Here is a 16,176-nt window from a genome sequence, read left to right on the forward strand (position 1 = left end):
CAAGCAGCCCCTGCAGGAATTGGGAAGAGGCAGGGGGTTAAGCGAATATGGGGTGCTATTGGTGGTCATGGTAGGGGCAAGGAGTTCCTCTTGGATATCCCCAGGTCCGGGGCATCTTGGTAAAGAGCCCAGCCTCAGCCCTTGATTTTTGGTTTTGGCTTTATGGGGGTACATCTTGGGTCATCTCTTGGGAGCTTCCCTGTGGCTCCACCTCTGCTGAGGTTGGATGTACTTACTGTACCCTCAGGCCAAGGGTGGCCTGGCCCCCTCACTCCTGCTCCTCTGGGAAAGCCAAGGCACCCTGTGGTCTTTCCTGGAAGGGTTCTGTGGAGTTCCCACATTCGGCTGGAACTGGGGTAGACGGGGTTGGGGAGGGGGAAGGAGGAGGAGGAGGAAGAACCGTCTGCTGACTCACTGGGAGGGGCGGTACCTGCTGACTCTAGGGCAGGTCCTGCCTGGGGATGACAATTCCCCTTTGCAGAAAAGGTGGGCAACGTGGTATGAATGCAGCGTGAGGCCTGTGTGTCTCCATGGGGCTCTGCGTACTAGGCAGCCCATCTGTCCCACTGGTCACAGTCCATGCTCTCATTCCCTGGCAACACCTTGTCTCTGAGATGTGTTTCTCCCTCCTGCCTTCAGCTCTGGGAGCCCAGCTATTGGGGTGGGAGTCTCTTGGTGTCCTCGGTTCTGGTCTGTCAAGGGCTTCTCCCCAGGGAAAGCATGAGAGTGGGAACTTCCCTGAGTCCAGAGTCTAGGAAAGGAGTTGAAGGGAGCAAATCCAATGCCCAGCCCTGGGAACCTCTCATCCTCCCTCTGGAGGGAAGGACAGCTCGGCCCTTGGGGAACCTGATAGGTCTGGTCGGAAGAGAGGTGCTCCCTGACCTCCCCACATTCGTGGAGGTGGCAGGCAGTCCCAAACGACCCTGGCAAGTACAACCCAGTGGCAGGAATTAGCCTGATGGATGAAGGAGAAGTCATGAGAAAGGTCTTGAGTGCCAGGCAGAGGCGTGTGGGTTTACTCCCGCGGTAAATAGGGAACCATGAGAGGTGCCTGTGGGGGAAGGATGTGAGCAGATTCCTGCCTCAGGTCCTAAGAGGAGACATGTGAAATGTGGGGTTGTCAGGGACGGACTGGAGGGTCCCAGGAGGATCACAGGAGTGCTGGTCACACAGGTCAGGGCGGGAGACGGTGGGCATATGGGCCGCAGTGGGAAGGGTGAGGGAGGCCCAGGAAGGACAGGCCTTGGTTCTGTCTGGGGGGGTGAAAGAAAGGAAGGGAGACTTGGAATCTGGGGGCTTCTTAACCTTAGTCCCTGTGATTCCTTCAGTGGTCAGGCAAGCATGGCAGGCCGCTGCCTGCCAGCACTTCCTCTGGGCTGTGGTGGCCCTTGTAGGCAGGATGTGGTGCCCGCCAAGGGTGACTTTATGAATGGAGCGCGAAGGCTGCTGACTCAGCAGGCGGCCGCCAGGTTTGGACCGGAAGGAAGTGGCTGCTCAGGGCTTCCCCGCCGCGGACAGCTGGGGGTGGAGGATGTGCTGGGCAGGATGCACCCGGCTTGGTTAAGGGACGCCCTCAGCTCAGCTGCTGGGTGTGTGTGTGGGGGTTGGGGAGTGGGGTGCTAGGCTGGGATTGGGAGGGTTGAGGCTAGGTGCCTGTGACTGGAATTGATGCTAATGGCTGTTGATGACATTTGCTCCCTGGAAGGGCAGAGAGGTGTGTCAGGAGGTGGGGAACTCAAACCCTTCTCATCTGTGCTCTCTGGCAAATTACATCACACTAACGAAGTCCCCTCCCTTATCTGGGCTTTAATATTTTTCTTCTTGCAGGATGGGACCAAGTCAGGCAGCCCAGCTCCCTGGGTGGTTTGGAGAATGTGAAACCTTTTATATTTTTGTGAAATCGTGTTGGATAGCATGAATCGACCCTGGTGACGTGGTTTGGTCAGGAGGTGGCACGAACAATCAGGCAGCAGCTGTGGGACACAGGGAGAAGGTGGTGGGGCTGGGGGCGGGCAGGAGGACAGCCAGGACCAGGAGCAGGGCTGGACCCAGGGAGGTCTGGGCCTCCCTGGCTCAGGTCTGACGTGTAGTCACAGAAATACCTCACTCAGTCCTGACTCCGCTTGGGGGGTCAGCCCCAGTCCAGGCCTCGTCCATTTCTGATTGGTCTTGGGCACTCAATACACACAGGTTAAACTAGCCAGTGTCCTTTCCCTTCAGCCCTGTACTCATATACCAGGCTTCCTTCTAGAAGTCTCACCTGGAAGTTCCTGCACAAACACTGCTCACTGTACGTGCCCTACACTGAACCCTTCCACATTCTCTGTCTCCGTGAGTGCCCCACCTGGTCACTGGGCTCAAAACCATGGACACCCTGACTGCTCCCTCTCTCTCTCCCCTGTCCTACCATGCTGTCGCTTTCCCCCAGACCTGCTTTGTCTCTTCTGTCCAGCTCTTTTCATTTATCCTGCACATGCTGTCAGAGTAATCTTTAGGAACCACAGCTCTGACCATATCCTTTCCTCTATTCCAGAACCTTCAGTGGCTCCCAGCTGCCTTTAGGATAAACTTCCAACCTCTTAGCCAATCTCTAAGTCTTATTCTCCCCTACCAGCTGTTGTCTTGAGCCAAACCAATCCGTGTACATCCTTGGCCTGAGCAGGCAGACTTGCCTTTACTAGCTGCCTTGCCTCTCCTTCCTTTTGTTTGCATAGCAACATCTTAGAAGGGGTGGGTCCCAGCTGCCCCCTGCCCTGCTCCCCTGATCCAGCCTCCCCAGTGACTCACTTCCCTCCTGCCAGCATCTCTCAAGATATCCCTCAGCAGGGAGCCTTGTGCGGGTATAGGAGGGAGGACCTCCCAGCGGGCAGTTGCTGCCTTCCACCAAGCTGGTCCAGGGGAGATGAGGTGAGAGAGGGCCTGGGGAGGACATTTTGAGACAAAGGCCTCACTTCCACTTCCTCTTCCTCGCAGGCAGGGGCAGCCTACCATCACGGAAAGCCCAGCTGTCAGCTGCCTCACGGGAAGATGCTGTGCGGACCGGGCAGCACGGGCATGCGTGTGGCCACTGCCCTGGGAGTGCTGTGGTTCTGCCTCGCAGGTGAGGGGAGCAGAGTGGGGCCTGGAGGTGGGGGAGGAGGGGACCATTCCCACCAAGCCTCTCTGTCTAGCAGGGCTGGGGAGGTTTTGGCTAACCTCCTCCCAATCTCCCCTCTGCCCTGTCCACCTCATTCCTACCTCTGGGATCCAACAGGCAACTTACTTTACATTTTTTAGACTCTGTTTTCTCTTCTGTAAAATGGTAATGTGAGCACTAAATGTGATAACGCTGTTTCTCGAACAAACTGTGTGCTTCTTCCCCAGGGCCTTTGCACATACTGCTCCCTCTGCCTGAAACTTTCTGCCCCTGAATGTCTGCATGACTTGATCCCTTATTTCATTCAGGCCTTTGCCCAAATGCCACCTTCCCCAGGCTTTTCTGGCTACCTTGTATAAAATAGCTCATCTTCCCTCCCTTTCCCTGACCTTATTCATGCTTCTTCCCAACATTTGTCTCCACCTGACATATTATATGTTTGCTTGTTTATTGCCTGCTCTGCTCCAAGAGCAGGATGTATCCCCAGGACCAAGATTGATGCCAGCCACACAGCAGGTGTGTAAATCTTCCCACACAGTTCTTGGCACAGAGTTAGCATTCAATAATGGCAGCTACTTTAATAACAACATCATCATAATTCAAATCCTAATCAGTTTCTGCTCTAAGGGAGAGTTTGCCTTCTCCCGCCAAGGGGAAGACAAAGTTGAGTGTCTGGTGCCATCTGGTGGTCGGAAAGAGGAAGCACCGCTTTACCCAGAGCTATTGATCCTTTGATTTCTTTAGACAAAGGGCTTTGTCTGGGTGATTCCTCCGGTTTCATCCCCCAAATGCCCGATACAAGGGGCACCCTGTTGGTCTCCAACTGGAGAGCTGGCCTGTGGCACCTGGCATTGTGGCAAGAGATCCAATGCCCCCTTAAGACCTTTAGAGATCACTACACGCTGCAAAGATGATGACACCTACTCCCTGTATGTTATTCATGATGAAAATACTAACTATAAAATGCTATTTTTCTAAGTGTGAGAAACCTTTAATGAGTGCAGTATTCAGTGAGCTTTATTTCGAGACTGTTTGATCTTCACACTTTTTGAGTGTGCCTGCTTTGCTGGTGCCCAAAGCACACAAACTAATCATTACCCAAGAATGGCAGTGCCAGGCTAGGGGACACATCTCACCAAAAGAAAAGCTATCAGGAACCCCTACTTAACTTTCCAGGGCTCTAAAAGAAGAGCTGGACTGGAGGCAGAGGTGACTGGGTGGGAGGCTGCAGGGTAAATCCACAGGATAGAGGGCAGGGGTAGGAGCGGGGGAACCTGCCCCACCGGGCTTTTCTCTGGTTATGTCGTACTCTTTTTTCATTCCCTTTCAATCTCAGCTTAATATCTCTTTATGGAGAAAATGGCTCACCATCATATTTAAATGCATGGGTATTCATTCTTTCTTTCTTGCATGAAAACTAATCATGTGTATTTAGGAAAAGAAAAATGAAAAAACATTTGTGAGTCTTTCTCATCCAGAGAAAACCACTAATAACATTTTGGTGCATACTTTTTTAAGACTCCCTTTTTACAATTTATAAAGATAATATATATTTGGGAAATGCAACCAGCACAGACAGGTGTAAAATACCTGCCAGAGTTTTGAAAAGCTACCTCCTTGCTTTCTATCCATTGTCTTGCTTTCTTCCTTCATACCCCTAATCACATACTAATAAGAATTTGTGTGCTAGTTTGTCCCTCTCTCCCACTAAAACGTAAGCTCTGTAGGGGTGTGACCCTGGTGTTGTTCTCCGTGGCATTCCTAACTCTTAACCCTGGCATAGTGGGTGCTTACTATATTCCTGCCGATTGAATTAGAACCAAAGGTAATAAACTCTTAGGCCTTAAAAAAAAACGGGGGGGGTGGACAGGGCCTGAAGTTAACCCGGAAGGGGAGGGGGACTAGGGAGGCCCGGAGTGTCCCGGCCCCTCCTCACCGTCCCACCCCACCAACCGCATCCCCAGGCGCCGCAGTGGAAGTCCGGATCCCTGAAGACCCCGTGGTAGCCCTCTTGGGCACTGACGCCACCCTGCGCTGCTCCTTCTCGCCCGAGCCCGGCTTCAGCCTGGCACAGCTCAACCTCATCTGGCAGCTGACAGACACCAAACAGCTGGTGCACAGCTTCGCCTGGGGCCGCGACCAGGGCAGCGCCTATGCCAATCGCACTGCGCTCTTCCCAGACCTGCTGGCTCAGGGCAACGCGTCCCTGAGGCTGCAGCGCGTGCGCGTGGCTGATGAGGGCAGCTTCACCTGCTTTCTGAACATCCGGGACTTTGGCAGCGGCAGCGCCGCGGTCAGCCTGCAGGTGGCAGGTGAGAGCCGCGAAGGGGGGGTGCTCTCCCTTTGGCACACCCCCCATACTTCCCGCAGCTCCTTTACCCACTGCCCCAGTGCTAACCCGTGTTCTCACAGCCCCAGGCACCTTTCCCCTCCACTGTGTCCCGCTGCCTTTGCCTTACCTTGACCTCTGCCCTCTGCCCCTGCTCCCCTCCAGCCCCCTACTCAAAGCCCAGCATGACCCTGGAGCCCAACAAGGACCTGCGGCCCGGGGACACGGTGACCATCACGTGCTCCAGCTACCGGGGCTACCCCGAGGCCGAAGTGTTCTGGCAGGATGGGCAGGGTGCGCCCTTGACCGGCAACGTAACCACGTCGCAGACGGCTAAGGAGCAGGGCTTGTTCGACGTGCGCAGTGTCCTGAGGGTGGTGTTGGGCGTTAATGGCACCTACAGCTGCCTGGTGCGCAACCCCGTGCTGCAGCAGGACGCTCATGGCTCTGTCACCATTACACCGCATAGAAGCCCCACAGGTTTTTGTTTTGTTTTCTTAAATGTCCCCCTGGGGGTGGTGGTGGTCCTGTGTGCAGGGGTCACGGTATCTGAATCTAGCTGCATACCTTCAGTCTCCCGGAACAGTGAGATGCCTAATAATAATAACGGAAAAGATACACAGGGTGCATAGGCGGCAATCTAACCGTGGTGGGAGTGCGTGAGGGTGATGATTACAGGTCCTCTCAGCTCTCTGGGTCCCCTGACTCCAGGGCTCTGGAAACCTCTGGAGAGAATGGAGAAGCATTCATATCTCACAAGAGAGCGGAAGGATAGGAGAGGGAAATGGATCCTGGCGGAAAGGGGAGTTTTGCTAGGGCTGGAGGCTGCTCCAGGCCGGGTCCCCCCCTCGGGGATGGACCTTGTCAGGCCAAGGCCAAACTTCTGTGATTCTTGTCAGAAGATTAGGGAGACTCCACGTCTGGAAGTGCTGAGACTTAATCTGTTTTTAGGTCTGGGGAGAAAATGGGAAGATGGAACGGGACCTGGGGGTTGATGGAGGAGGAGCAGGATGCTGTGGGGTGGTAGCCCAGAGTGTCGGCGCCCCTCCTCACTACCTGCCGCTCCAACCTCGCCCTCAGGCGCTGTGGACGTCCAGGTTCCCGAAGACCCCGTGGTAGCCCTCGTGGGCACTGACGCCACCCTGCGCTGCTCCTTCTCGCCCGAGCCCGGCTTCAGCCTGGCACAGCTCAACCTCATCTGGCAGTTGACAGACACCAAACAGCTGGTGCACAGCTTCGCCGAGGGCCGCGACCAGGGCAGCGCCTATGCCAATCGCACCGCGCTCTTCCCAGACCTGCTGGCTCAGGGCAACGCGTCCCTGAGGCTGCAGCGCGTGCGCGTGGCTGATGAGGGCAGCTTCACCTGCTTCGTGAGCATCCGGGACTTCGGCAGCGCCGCGGTCAGCCTGCAGGTGGCAGGTGAGAGCCGCGAAGGGGGTGTTCCCTCCCTTTGGCACACCCCTCATACTTCCCGCAGCTCCTTTACCCACTGCCCCAGTGCTAACCCGTGTCCTCACAGCCCCAGGCACCTTTTCCCTCCACTGTGTCTCACTGCCTTTGCCTTACCTTGACCTCTGCCCTCTACCCTCTGCTCTCCTCCAGCCCCCTACTCAAAGCCCAGCATGACCCTGGAGCCCAACAAGGACCTGCGGCCCGGGGACACGGTGACCATCACGTGCTCCAGCTACCGGGGCTACCCCGAGGCTGAAGTGTTCTGGCAGGATGGGCAGGGTGCGCCCTTGACCGGCAACGTAACCACGTCGCAGATGGCTAACGAGCAGGGCTTGTTCGACGTGCGCAGTGTCCTGAGGGTGGTGTTGGGCGCTAATGGCACCTACAGCTGCCTGGTGCGCAACCCCGTGCTGCAGCAGGACGCTCATGGCTCTGTCACCATCACAGGTAGGGGCAGACGAAGAGCTGGGAAGGATAGAGGGGGCCATTGCTTTTTATTTCGACCCTGAGCTGGAATTTAGGTAGGCTTGGGTGGTCAGAAGACTTAAAACATTTTCATACATTTCAGGTGTTTCAAACTCTCCCCCAAGAAGTCCTTAAGGGACTTGCTTTATCGAGCTGATAGGAATCATTTGTAGTGTTTGCCCTTCTAAGAGTGTCTTAGGTGGTACTTGTGCTTCTTGTACAGGGACTGAGTACCTGCCTGGATCTGGAGGTGTGGGCGGGAGTTCTGGAGCAGCCAGAAGGCATGGCTCTGGAGTGCTTTCCTACGGGAACCTCTCCAAGTGCTGGGAAGGTGTTGCTACATCACCATCTGATGCTGGGCACCATCTGACTGCGAGGCCCTGAGAGACAGCTGGGCCTCTCTAGGTGGCCATACCCCTCACCCCATCAATGTCAGTTATCCTGATGGAGTTGAGCGGGACCCAGGCAGCCTTTGGAACAGCCTGGCTCTCTCTGCTGCCCCCATGTGGTCAAACACTAGATCAATGCCGCCCCTTTGTCAGTTGCCTCAATCTCTGGTTTGGGGGTTCTAGCCCAGACACACTTCCCTTCCTTTAGTGCCCACCTGAGTGGCACTCAGGTGAAGAGGGCTCAGACCCACACTCAGGCCAGGGGAGGCAGTCTTCATCCTTGTTTGGACCTCATTCTGGCTCCTCTGTCCCTCCTCATGGGCCAACTAAGCTTTCCCATGGGTCTCCCTGCATTCTCTGGGGTCAGGACAGCAGGTTCTGTCCATCTGGTTCTCCTATTTTCTCTTCCATGACTTCCACCCGACCCACAAGCCCATGCAAGTCCTGATCCCCCTGGTGGCCAGTTTCTGCATAAGCCTCTGGATTCACAGACTTATTCCTATCTTCCTGTTCCCCCCACTTACATGAACATTACGTGGCCTTCACTTCTGCAAGCTCAGAGGCAGTGCCCATCACACTTGCCTTCTAGGAATTCAGGCTCATTCCTCCTTCTCTTTTAGGGCTTTCCTTCTGGCAAGGCTGTGTTCCCTCTGCCCAGCCCCTCCCCAAGGCTGATCCCCTCCTCTTTCTGGAGACCCTCAGGTCTGTACTTTCTATGGAGGAGTCACTGCCCTGGGCTGTTGGATGTCCCAAGGGGTCTCTTTGACCTTTTAGAGAACAATATATGGTCTGATGTATCCACAGGAGAGAATCAGAAATATTAGAGCAGGATTGACAGAGAATGTGAAGCTTTCAGAGAAGGCAGGGTAGTCAGAATGGGCTGGAGTTTCAGGAGAAGTCTCAGGGACAGGTGGGAGTTGAGGGGACCTTGAAGGATTGGTGAACGCTGTGATAATTTGCACACTGGGCTGAACTGGATATTCGCCACACTGTGTAGAAAGGGCTTGTGAATATAAATGTGGTTATTATACTCAATGTACCTGAAGATACAGGTCTGAGCCCTACTCCGTCCTTGACTGGTGGGATGAGGGCAAGGCTGACCTGTGCTCCAGGCACCAACAACAGCCTAGAGGTGGACATAGCAAGAGCCCCTCCTCCTGGGTACTTCTGTGGCTCTGCTCCCTGCTTTGTTGCAGGAGCCCCACCCTGGGATCCCCAGGGGTTTCTTCAGTGTGCTTCATGGACCGGCCCCTCGTGTCAGCTGCCATCCTCCTTTCCTGTTCCTGCTCACTGGGGACCTTTACCCCACCTAAGAGAAAAATCTTAATTGAAAATTTTAGTAGCTGACATTTAAAGTGCTTTCATTTCGCAGATGAGGAAACTGAAACCCAGAGAGAAGAGAGAACTTTCCCAAGGCCACAGGCTAGCTCAGTGGCTCTGACTCTTTTGGTGATTAGACACCCCTTTGAAAATTGGATACATGATAAATGCAGTCACTTGCATTTAAGTTTTGAGGGTTTGTGGCCCATCTAAACTCACACACGGGGGTCTGTGGACCTTGGCTCCGGCAGCCTGCTGAACCAGAACCAGAATCAGACTTTTAGCCTCTCAGCCTAATTTCCTTTCCTCCCCACCTCCCAGCCTCCTGTTTTTGTGAGAGCAGGTCTGGCCTACTTTGGAGCCCTTGGCCTGTATTTTGCTTCAGGCAGCTTTGAGCCTTGTTAAACACTCTGGGATTGAGACTTTCAGTCCTCCAGCCTGGTCTCTCCCACACCTGGGGGTGCTGTATGTGGAGGGGATTTTATGGGGCAAGCACTGGACATGGAGCCTGGAGATGCAGGTCTGAGCCCCGCTCTGTCCTTGACTGGTGGGATGAGGGCAAGTCTGACCTGTGCTCCAGGCACCAACACCAGCCTGAGGGTGGACATAGCAAGAGCCCCTCCTCCTGGGTATTTCCGTGTCTCTGCTTTCCTGCAGGAGCCCCACCCTGGGATTCCCAGAGGTCCCTTCCATGAGCTTCAGGGACTGACCCTCCAGGCCCCTCGTATCAGCTCCTGTCCTCCTCCCTGCTCCTGCTCGCCAGGGTGATGGGTCCCTTTGCTGCCAATATCCAGAGCAGCAGCGTTGCCAGCCATGCCCGTTGAAAGTGACATCGGCTGCAAATCCCTGCATCTATGTCACGGTCTCCACTGCCCAAGGGTTCATGGCACTGCTGTCTGCTCTGACAGCACCTTCTGCGGGAGCTGCCTTCTCCCTGGCTTTTGTTAGATTTGTTGTCTCCAGGGCCTCCGCTCAGGACCCTGCGTGGGTCCTGGGACTGGGCTGGAGGATGGTGTGCTCAGAACAGCTGCTGGCCCTGATCCAGTCGAGGGTGGCTCAACTCCTTTCCTCTGCCCTGAGATAGCTAACAGGGGGGCCCTCAGTGTTTCACAGAAACATTCCCCTGGCAAGTCTCCTCCTCTTGGGTAAACCCAGAACCTTCACTCTGGCACCCTCGCTGTCCGCCCTCATCTTTACACGGGAATCTGCAAACATCTTCTGTCAAGGGCTGGCTAATGTATATTTTAGGTTTTGTGGGCCACATACCGTCTTTGTTGCTGCCACTTCTCCTTTTGTTGGTAACCCTTTACAAACGTAAAACCATCATTAACTCAAGGGTTCTACAAAAACAGGCCACAGGTCAGATTTGGCTCACGGGCTGTAGTTTGCCAACTCCTGATCTATAAGATGGGGGGATGTCACCAGGTGGGACTGGGGTAATCGGGGAGGGCTTCCCGAGGAGGAATCGTAAGCTAGATGGAGAGTTAGGGAGCAGTTTTTAGGTAGAGGAAACTGACAGCAATGGTGAGGGGGCTGGAAGGAGCCTCTGCAGAGAATGGTTAGGACACCAGTTTGGCTGGAGCAGTGGAATTACAAAGAAGAAGATTGAAGCACTATTCTCATGTCAGTAGGGAGCCATGGAAGGTTCTTGAGCATCATCAACCACAGACACTTCAGCCCTCCCAGGTTGAGGCATGTCCACGGCAGCCATGGCTCTCAGGGTTTAGAGGGTGTATGGATGGGCAGGGAAGGGGCACAGGAACTTAAGTAAGCTCTCTTCATGGTGTCGGGGCCCAGTGAGGGTAGGAGCCCCTGTTCACACCTTGGAGGCAGAGGGGCTGTCCTCAGGGCCACTGGGGGCCAGGCATGACAGTCTCTCTCCATTCTCCCCACCTCCCCTCCCAGGGCAGCCCATGACATTCCCCCCTGAGGCCCTGTGGGTGACCGTGGGGCTCTCTGTCTGTCTCGTCGCACTGTTGGTGGCCCTGGCCTTCGTGTGCTGGAGAAAGATCAAACAGAGCTGTGAGGAGGAGAATGCAGGTGAGTGAGAGAGGGGGGTGTGCGTGTGTGCATGCGTGTGTCTCTGGGTATGTTAGTGTGTCTGTGACATCAACACGAGTGCCACTTCCCAGTGACAGAATGAGTGCGGGCGTGCAAATGCAGCTAGACTGTGTGTGTGTGTGTGATCTTGAGGCCGAACATGTGTTGTAAACAAGTGTGAGCCTGCCCGTGGTTGTGCAGACATGGCAGGATGAGTGTGGATATGAGTGTGACTCGGAGTGAGTGGTGGATGTGCGACAAGGGGATGGATGTGTCTGTGCAAACAAGCCTGACTGGGAGAGCCTATGTCACATGGGAGTGTCTGTGAGTGAAAGCACATGGAACTCGAGTAGCACAAGTGTGAATGCTTCATGGGTTTGCGTGTCACCGTGAGAGGGTGTGTCTACCTCCAAGTGGGCAGAGTCTGAAGCAGCTGCTGTTTGCTTGGGCTGGGGGGTCAGTAGGAGTTGACTTTGGTGACTGGTAGGTGGTGAGTCGACATCGATAGGTAGGTGGTTTGACCTTGATAGGTAAGTTGACTCCAGTGAGTGGTGGGTGAGTGAGTGGACATTGGTGAGTGGGTGAGTTGACCCTGGTGGGTGGTATGTGGGTGAACATGAAAGTAGGTGGTGAGGGGTGGGAGATGACTGGGTGTCAGGAAGCAGAGCGTATGTGAACGGAGAGGTGACTGGTCAGTTGGAACAGGTGGGTGGCTGCCTGTGTGGCAGGTGGCTGGGCAGGCTGCGGAAGGATGAGGAACCATAGACGGGTGGGTATGCACGTTGGAGGTGGTGGTTGACTGGGTTGGTGAGTGAGTGGATGGTGGGTGATGGGGCTGGTGGATGGTGGAGGGGCAAGTAGATGGTCCTTGGCCAGGTGGGTGGTGGGCTCCAGGCTGGGGTCCCTTTCGTCCTGCCACAGCGCTCTGCTCTGTGCTGGTCTCGGGCTCTGACCCTGTGTCCAGCATTTGGACCATAGACCAGGCCTGCTCAGCCCCATTTACCTGCTCTCGCACTCCCGGGAGCAGAAGTTCAATGAAGAAAGTGGGGCTGAGGAAGTTTTGGTTCACTCTTCCAGGCGCTGAGGACCAGGATGGGGATGGAGAAGGATCCAAGACGGGTAAGTCTGAGCTAAGAGGTGGCACTGAACAGGGGAGAGGACTCCAGAGTCTGGAGGGGCCACGTTCACTTGAAGGTTTGAATGAAGTGTGTCCCGGGGCCTGAGGCCTCCCAACCTAGGTGCGTCTGTCTTTGCTCAGCGTTAGACCTCAGGCAGGTCTCCCGGGTGCTGATTCGTTTCTCCTGCCTCTGCCTTTACCCGCCTACCAGGCCACTCCACCCTGAGGGACCTGCACTGTGGAGTCTGGTGGCTTCCTAGGGGTGGAGTGAGGGCTCAGGAGACAGGGCAGCCTGGGTTTTAGTTCCAGCTCCAGCTCATGTAAGCTGAGTGGCCTTGAGCAAGTCACTTTGCCTCTCTGGGTCTCAGTTTCCTCCTAACTGCTCCCTTCATAGGTTGTGTGGGTTACATTAAGTGAGATCATGTATCTAAAGGGCCTAGTATCATACCTGGCGCCTGTAAGGGCTCCATACTTTGCAGTCCTGTTGTTAGGACTGTATTATCAGCTTGACACAGTCCCACTCTGGTTAGAGGCTGTGTGACTTTGGTCAAAGTGCTTTGTTCCTCTGGGCTTCAGTTTCTCATCTGTAAAATGTCATCCTGCCCTGATGGCACCAGAGGGCCATTTTGAAGCTATCTCGAGTGACTTTGCAAAGGGCATGGCACGAGCCTGGAGCCCAGCGGGGGCTGGGTGCCAAGGTACTGGTGCCCCACGGTCACTGGAGGCCTCACTGCCTTCTCTTCCCTGGGCTTCTTGGCGGGGGGAGGCAGGTTCCCACTGAGCCATTTGGGATGGTGCCAGTTGACACAGGTTCCCCCCAACACCCGCAGAAGGAAGGGCAGAAAATTGACCCCTGGGGACTGCTGTAAATTATGTCAATTAACTCTCTGCCTTTGGTGTCCCCGGGTGTGGCCAGTGTGGAGACAGCCCTGGGGTCAGGCCTCATTTTTCATGCTCGGAGGCAGGTATAATTGGCAGAAGGGAGGGGGTGGGGAGAAGAGGGAGGCTAAGAGAGCACTGGGTCCCAGTTCTGCACGATCCCAGGCCCACCGGGGGACACTTGCAGCCTCCTTTAGTGCCTCACTTCACCCTATTTGTAGAGCCGGCTCAGCGTACTCTCCCATCTCCAGCTCATAGGAGGGCCGGGGAGTTGTTCCCATTGTAGAGATGCAGAAAACTGAGGCCCGGGGGAGGAGTGACAAGCCACAGAGTGGAGCTGGGACTTGGGATAGCAGCCAAGGGCCCCTTTTCTGGTGCTGTGATGTTGCCCTCACCCTCTCCACTCTCCCTCCTGCCTTCTCCTCCCAGTTCTTCTAGTCTTTATTTCTTCCTTGGCTCCTGTGCCTCTGCCCAACACCCTACCCCACCACTTTTCACGGTGCCCCCCTCACTGTGTACTCCTTCCTTTTTTTGCAGCCCTGCGGCCTCTGAAACACTCTGAAAGCAAAGAAGGTAAAGACACGTGGTGTTTGGGATTGTGTATCTGTGTGTTTGTGCACCTGTGTGTAGGAGGCTGGGGAGGGTTGTTGTTGGTTGGGGTGATTATCACCCTTCACTGCTGCCCTGAGGCTCCCTCCCCAGAAGAGCAGCCTCGATTAACCCCTGTTGAAATGGCAGAGAAACCAAGGTCCCCGCTGCTCTAACAGGACGCAAATATGATAGAGGCTTAACCAGGACAGGAGTCGAGGTTGTCTTAAGGCCACTGGTGCCCTGGAACCAACTTCCGCTTACCTGGTTTCTGTCTTCTTCCACTCAAAGCTTCCAGCCCCAGGTCCAGAGTAGCTGCTCCAGCTCCCACACGCCCTCCAGAAGTAAGGGGGAAAAGGAGAGGGAGGGGACATTTTCTTCTAGGGCTTGACTAGAAATAGCTCCTGTCACTCCCGTTTATATCCATTTGTCAGAACCTAGTCACATGACTCCTAACTCAAGTGAGGCTAGGAAATGTGGTTTTCAGCTAGACAGCCACGTTCCTGGTCGATAGTCAGTGGTTAGTAAGTGTTAGCAATCATTATTATTTAGATTACTGTAACATCAGCAGTTATATTTGCAAGTGGTTGGTTGGAGGTTAGTTTAGTTTGAGATTTTTCCTTATTAAAAGTAACCAGGAGCCACACCTATGTATGTGTATTTGTGTATAAATATATGTGTATCTGTGTGTGTGTGTCTGTGCGCGTGTGTATTTTGCACAAACTATTCCTTGATGCAGACTTGTCATTAAATATGAGTGGCTTCCAGCTAGAAAATCAAAGGTTTTGGGACCTTAATTTTTGGCCAGAGGTTATGGAGCCTTAAATAATTTTCAGGTCGCCTTGTTGTCCCTGTTAGGAAATAAACTTTCACCAAGTCCCTGGAGGCTCATCCCTGCATTTAGCTTTTCTTTGGGAAGAAAGGAAGGAAGGACATAGGCCCTGTGCTCAGGAAAATCCCAGAGGTGGGGGGCAGTGGGGCCCTCAGAAACCTGTGCAGAATTCATGATAAAAGCTGGGTGAGAGGTCTTCAGAAAGGCAGCATCATGCAGAAGAAGGAGCCCCCTAGGGGAGACCTCGCTTTAAGTCTCTGCCCATAACCTTCCAGTGGGGTTCCTCATCTGTGGAATAGAGTGAAATCCTGTCACACCTCCCTTACGAGATGCCAAGGTGCCAAATGCAGAAGTGCTCTGTAATGCAAGTCCTTCAAAATGCTGTAGAACGTTCCATGGCAGGAGTGGAGGCCTGTGTTGGCGTCTGGAGGGATGGAGATAAATTATCCGCCTCCCTGTTGTCCTGAACCAAATGAGGCATAGAAGGATCGAGCAGATGGAGATCAGACGTCAGCCTGGATGTGTGGAGCAGGGGGCCCTCTGGTCTCTGGCCAGGCTGGGACAAGCACAGATGCAGTCCCCAGAAGGGAGAGCTACTCTTCCAGGGACAGACGGAGCCCAAAGGGTGGGAGAGGGAGGGGCAGGGTCACACATGCCCCGGACCATCTAAACTCTCCGTTCAGGTCAGGGAGTGCAGTGAGGCCAGGGGTGTGAATCTATGGGGTGAAGAAGATGGATCAAAGGACAGGGAGGGTGTGGGGGCAGAGTTGGGAAGGGAAGAGTGTGCCAGACAGAGGGGAGGGTTGTGTGCAGGGTGGGTGAACCCCTGGGGATTGAGAAAGAGGCTGGCGAGGATTGGGCAGTCTCCCCCAGGCACCCTCGTGGCCTGTCTGATGCCCAGCTGCTGTGTGTGTGTGTGTGTGTGTGTGTGTGTGTGTTGGATCAAAGGACAGGGAGGGTGTGGGGGCAGAGTTGGGAAGGGAAGAGTGTGCCAGACAGAGGGGAGGGTTGTGTGCAGGGTGGGTGAACCCCTGGGGATTGAGAAAGAGGCTGGCGAGGATTGGGCAGTCTCCCCCAGGCACCCTCGTGGCCTGTCTGATGCCCAGCTGCTGTGTGTGTGTGTGTGTGTGTGTGTGTGTGTGTGTGTGTGTGTGTGTGTGTGTGTGTGTGTGTCTGTCTGTCTGTCTGAGCCTTGAGGGCAGTGCTTGATGCAGGGGGCTGCTAGTCAGACTGCTGGGCCCTGTCACACATACTCTTCCCCTTGAGTATGTGACCACATCCCTGGGGTTCTGGCATGCTCCCGACAGTAGAACTCCTGCATTTAATGCTCTCCCCCCTTTTTCTCCTTCCCATCATGAAATGCAGATGATGGACCAGAAATAGCCTGACCACGAGGACCAGGGAGCTGCTGCCTTGCCCTGGGGTTCCCACCTCTGGCTGCACTGGGGTCTCAGTGTGAGCCCTGGGCTGGGGGCTTCTCTGCCCTTAACAGATGGCTTCTACTCTAGCGGGTCTACTCATTCTGCAAAGGACACGATACACAGACCACCCTGCAGCCTTATTTCTCCGATGGACATGATTCCCAAGTCATCCTGCTGCCTTATTTCTCCAGTGACACGATACATAAGT

General features: G+C 54.7%; 1 protein-coding gene across 3 annotated transcripts in view; it reads left to right on the forward strand.

Annotated features, from left to right (window-relative positions):
- Window positions 1–16,176, forward strand: part of CD276 (CD276 molecule) — a 29,280-nt gene extending 13,104 nt beyond the window's left edge. For 2 of the 3 annotated variants that reach the window (XM_055088098.1, XM_024128830.3), the window contains 10 exons: window positions 2,974–3,100; window positions 3,611–3,652; window positions 5,101–5,448; window positions 5,631–5,945; window positions 6,546–6,884; window positions 7,068–7,364; window positions 10,997–11,131; window positions 12,209–12,250; window positions 13,665–13,700; window positions 15,913–16,176. In XM_055088098.1, coding sequence (XP_054944073.1) covers window positions 2,974–3,100; window positions 3,611–3,652; window positions 5,101–5,448; window positions 5,631–5,945; window positions 6,546–6,884; window positions 7,068–7,364; window positions 10,997–11,131; window positions 12,209–12,250; window positions 13,665–13,700; window positions 15,913–15,935 — 1,704 coding nt within the window. In that variant the 3' untranslated portion in view covers window positions 15,936–16,176. The remainder of the gene's footprint in view (window positions 1–2,973; window positions 3,101–3,610; window positions 3,653–5,100; window positions 5,449–5,630; window positions 5,946–6,545; window positions 6,885–7,067; window positions 7,365–10,996; window positions 11,132–12,208; window positions 12,251–13,664; window positions 13,701–15,912) is intronic. The other variant, XM_055088099.1, reaches the window with a different exon arrangement.

The sequence above is a fragment of the Physeter macrocephalus genome, chromosome 11 (genome assembly GCF_002837175.3).
Source record: "Physeter macrocephalus isolate SW-GA chromosome 11, ASM283717v5, whole genome shotgun sequence".
Classification (NCBI taxonomy): Eukaryota; Metazoa; Chordata; class Mammalia; order Artiodactyla; family Physeteridae; genus Physeter; species Physeter macrocephalus.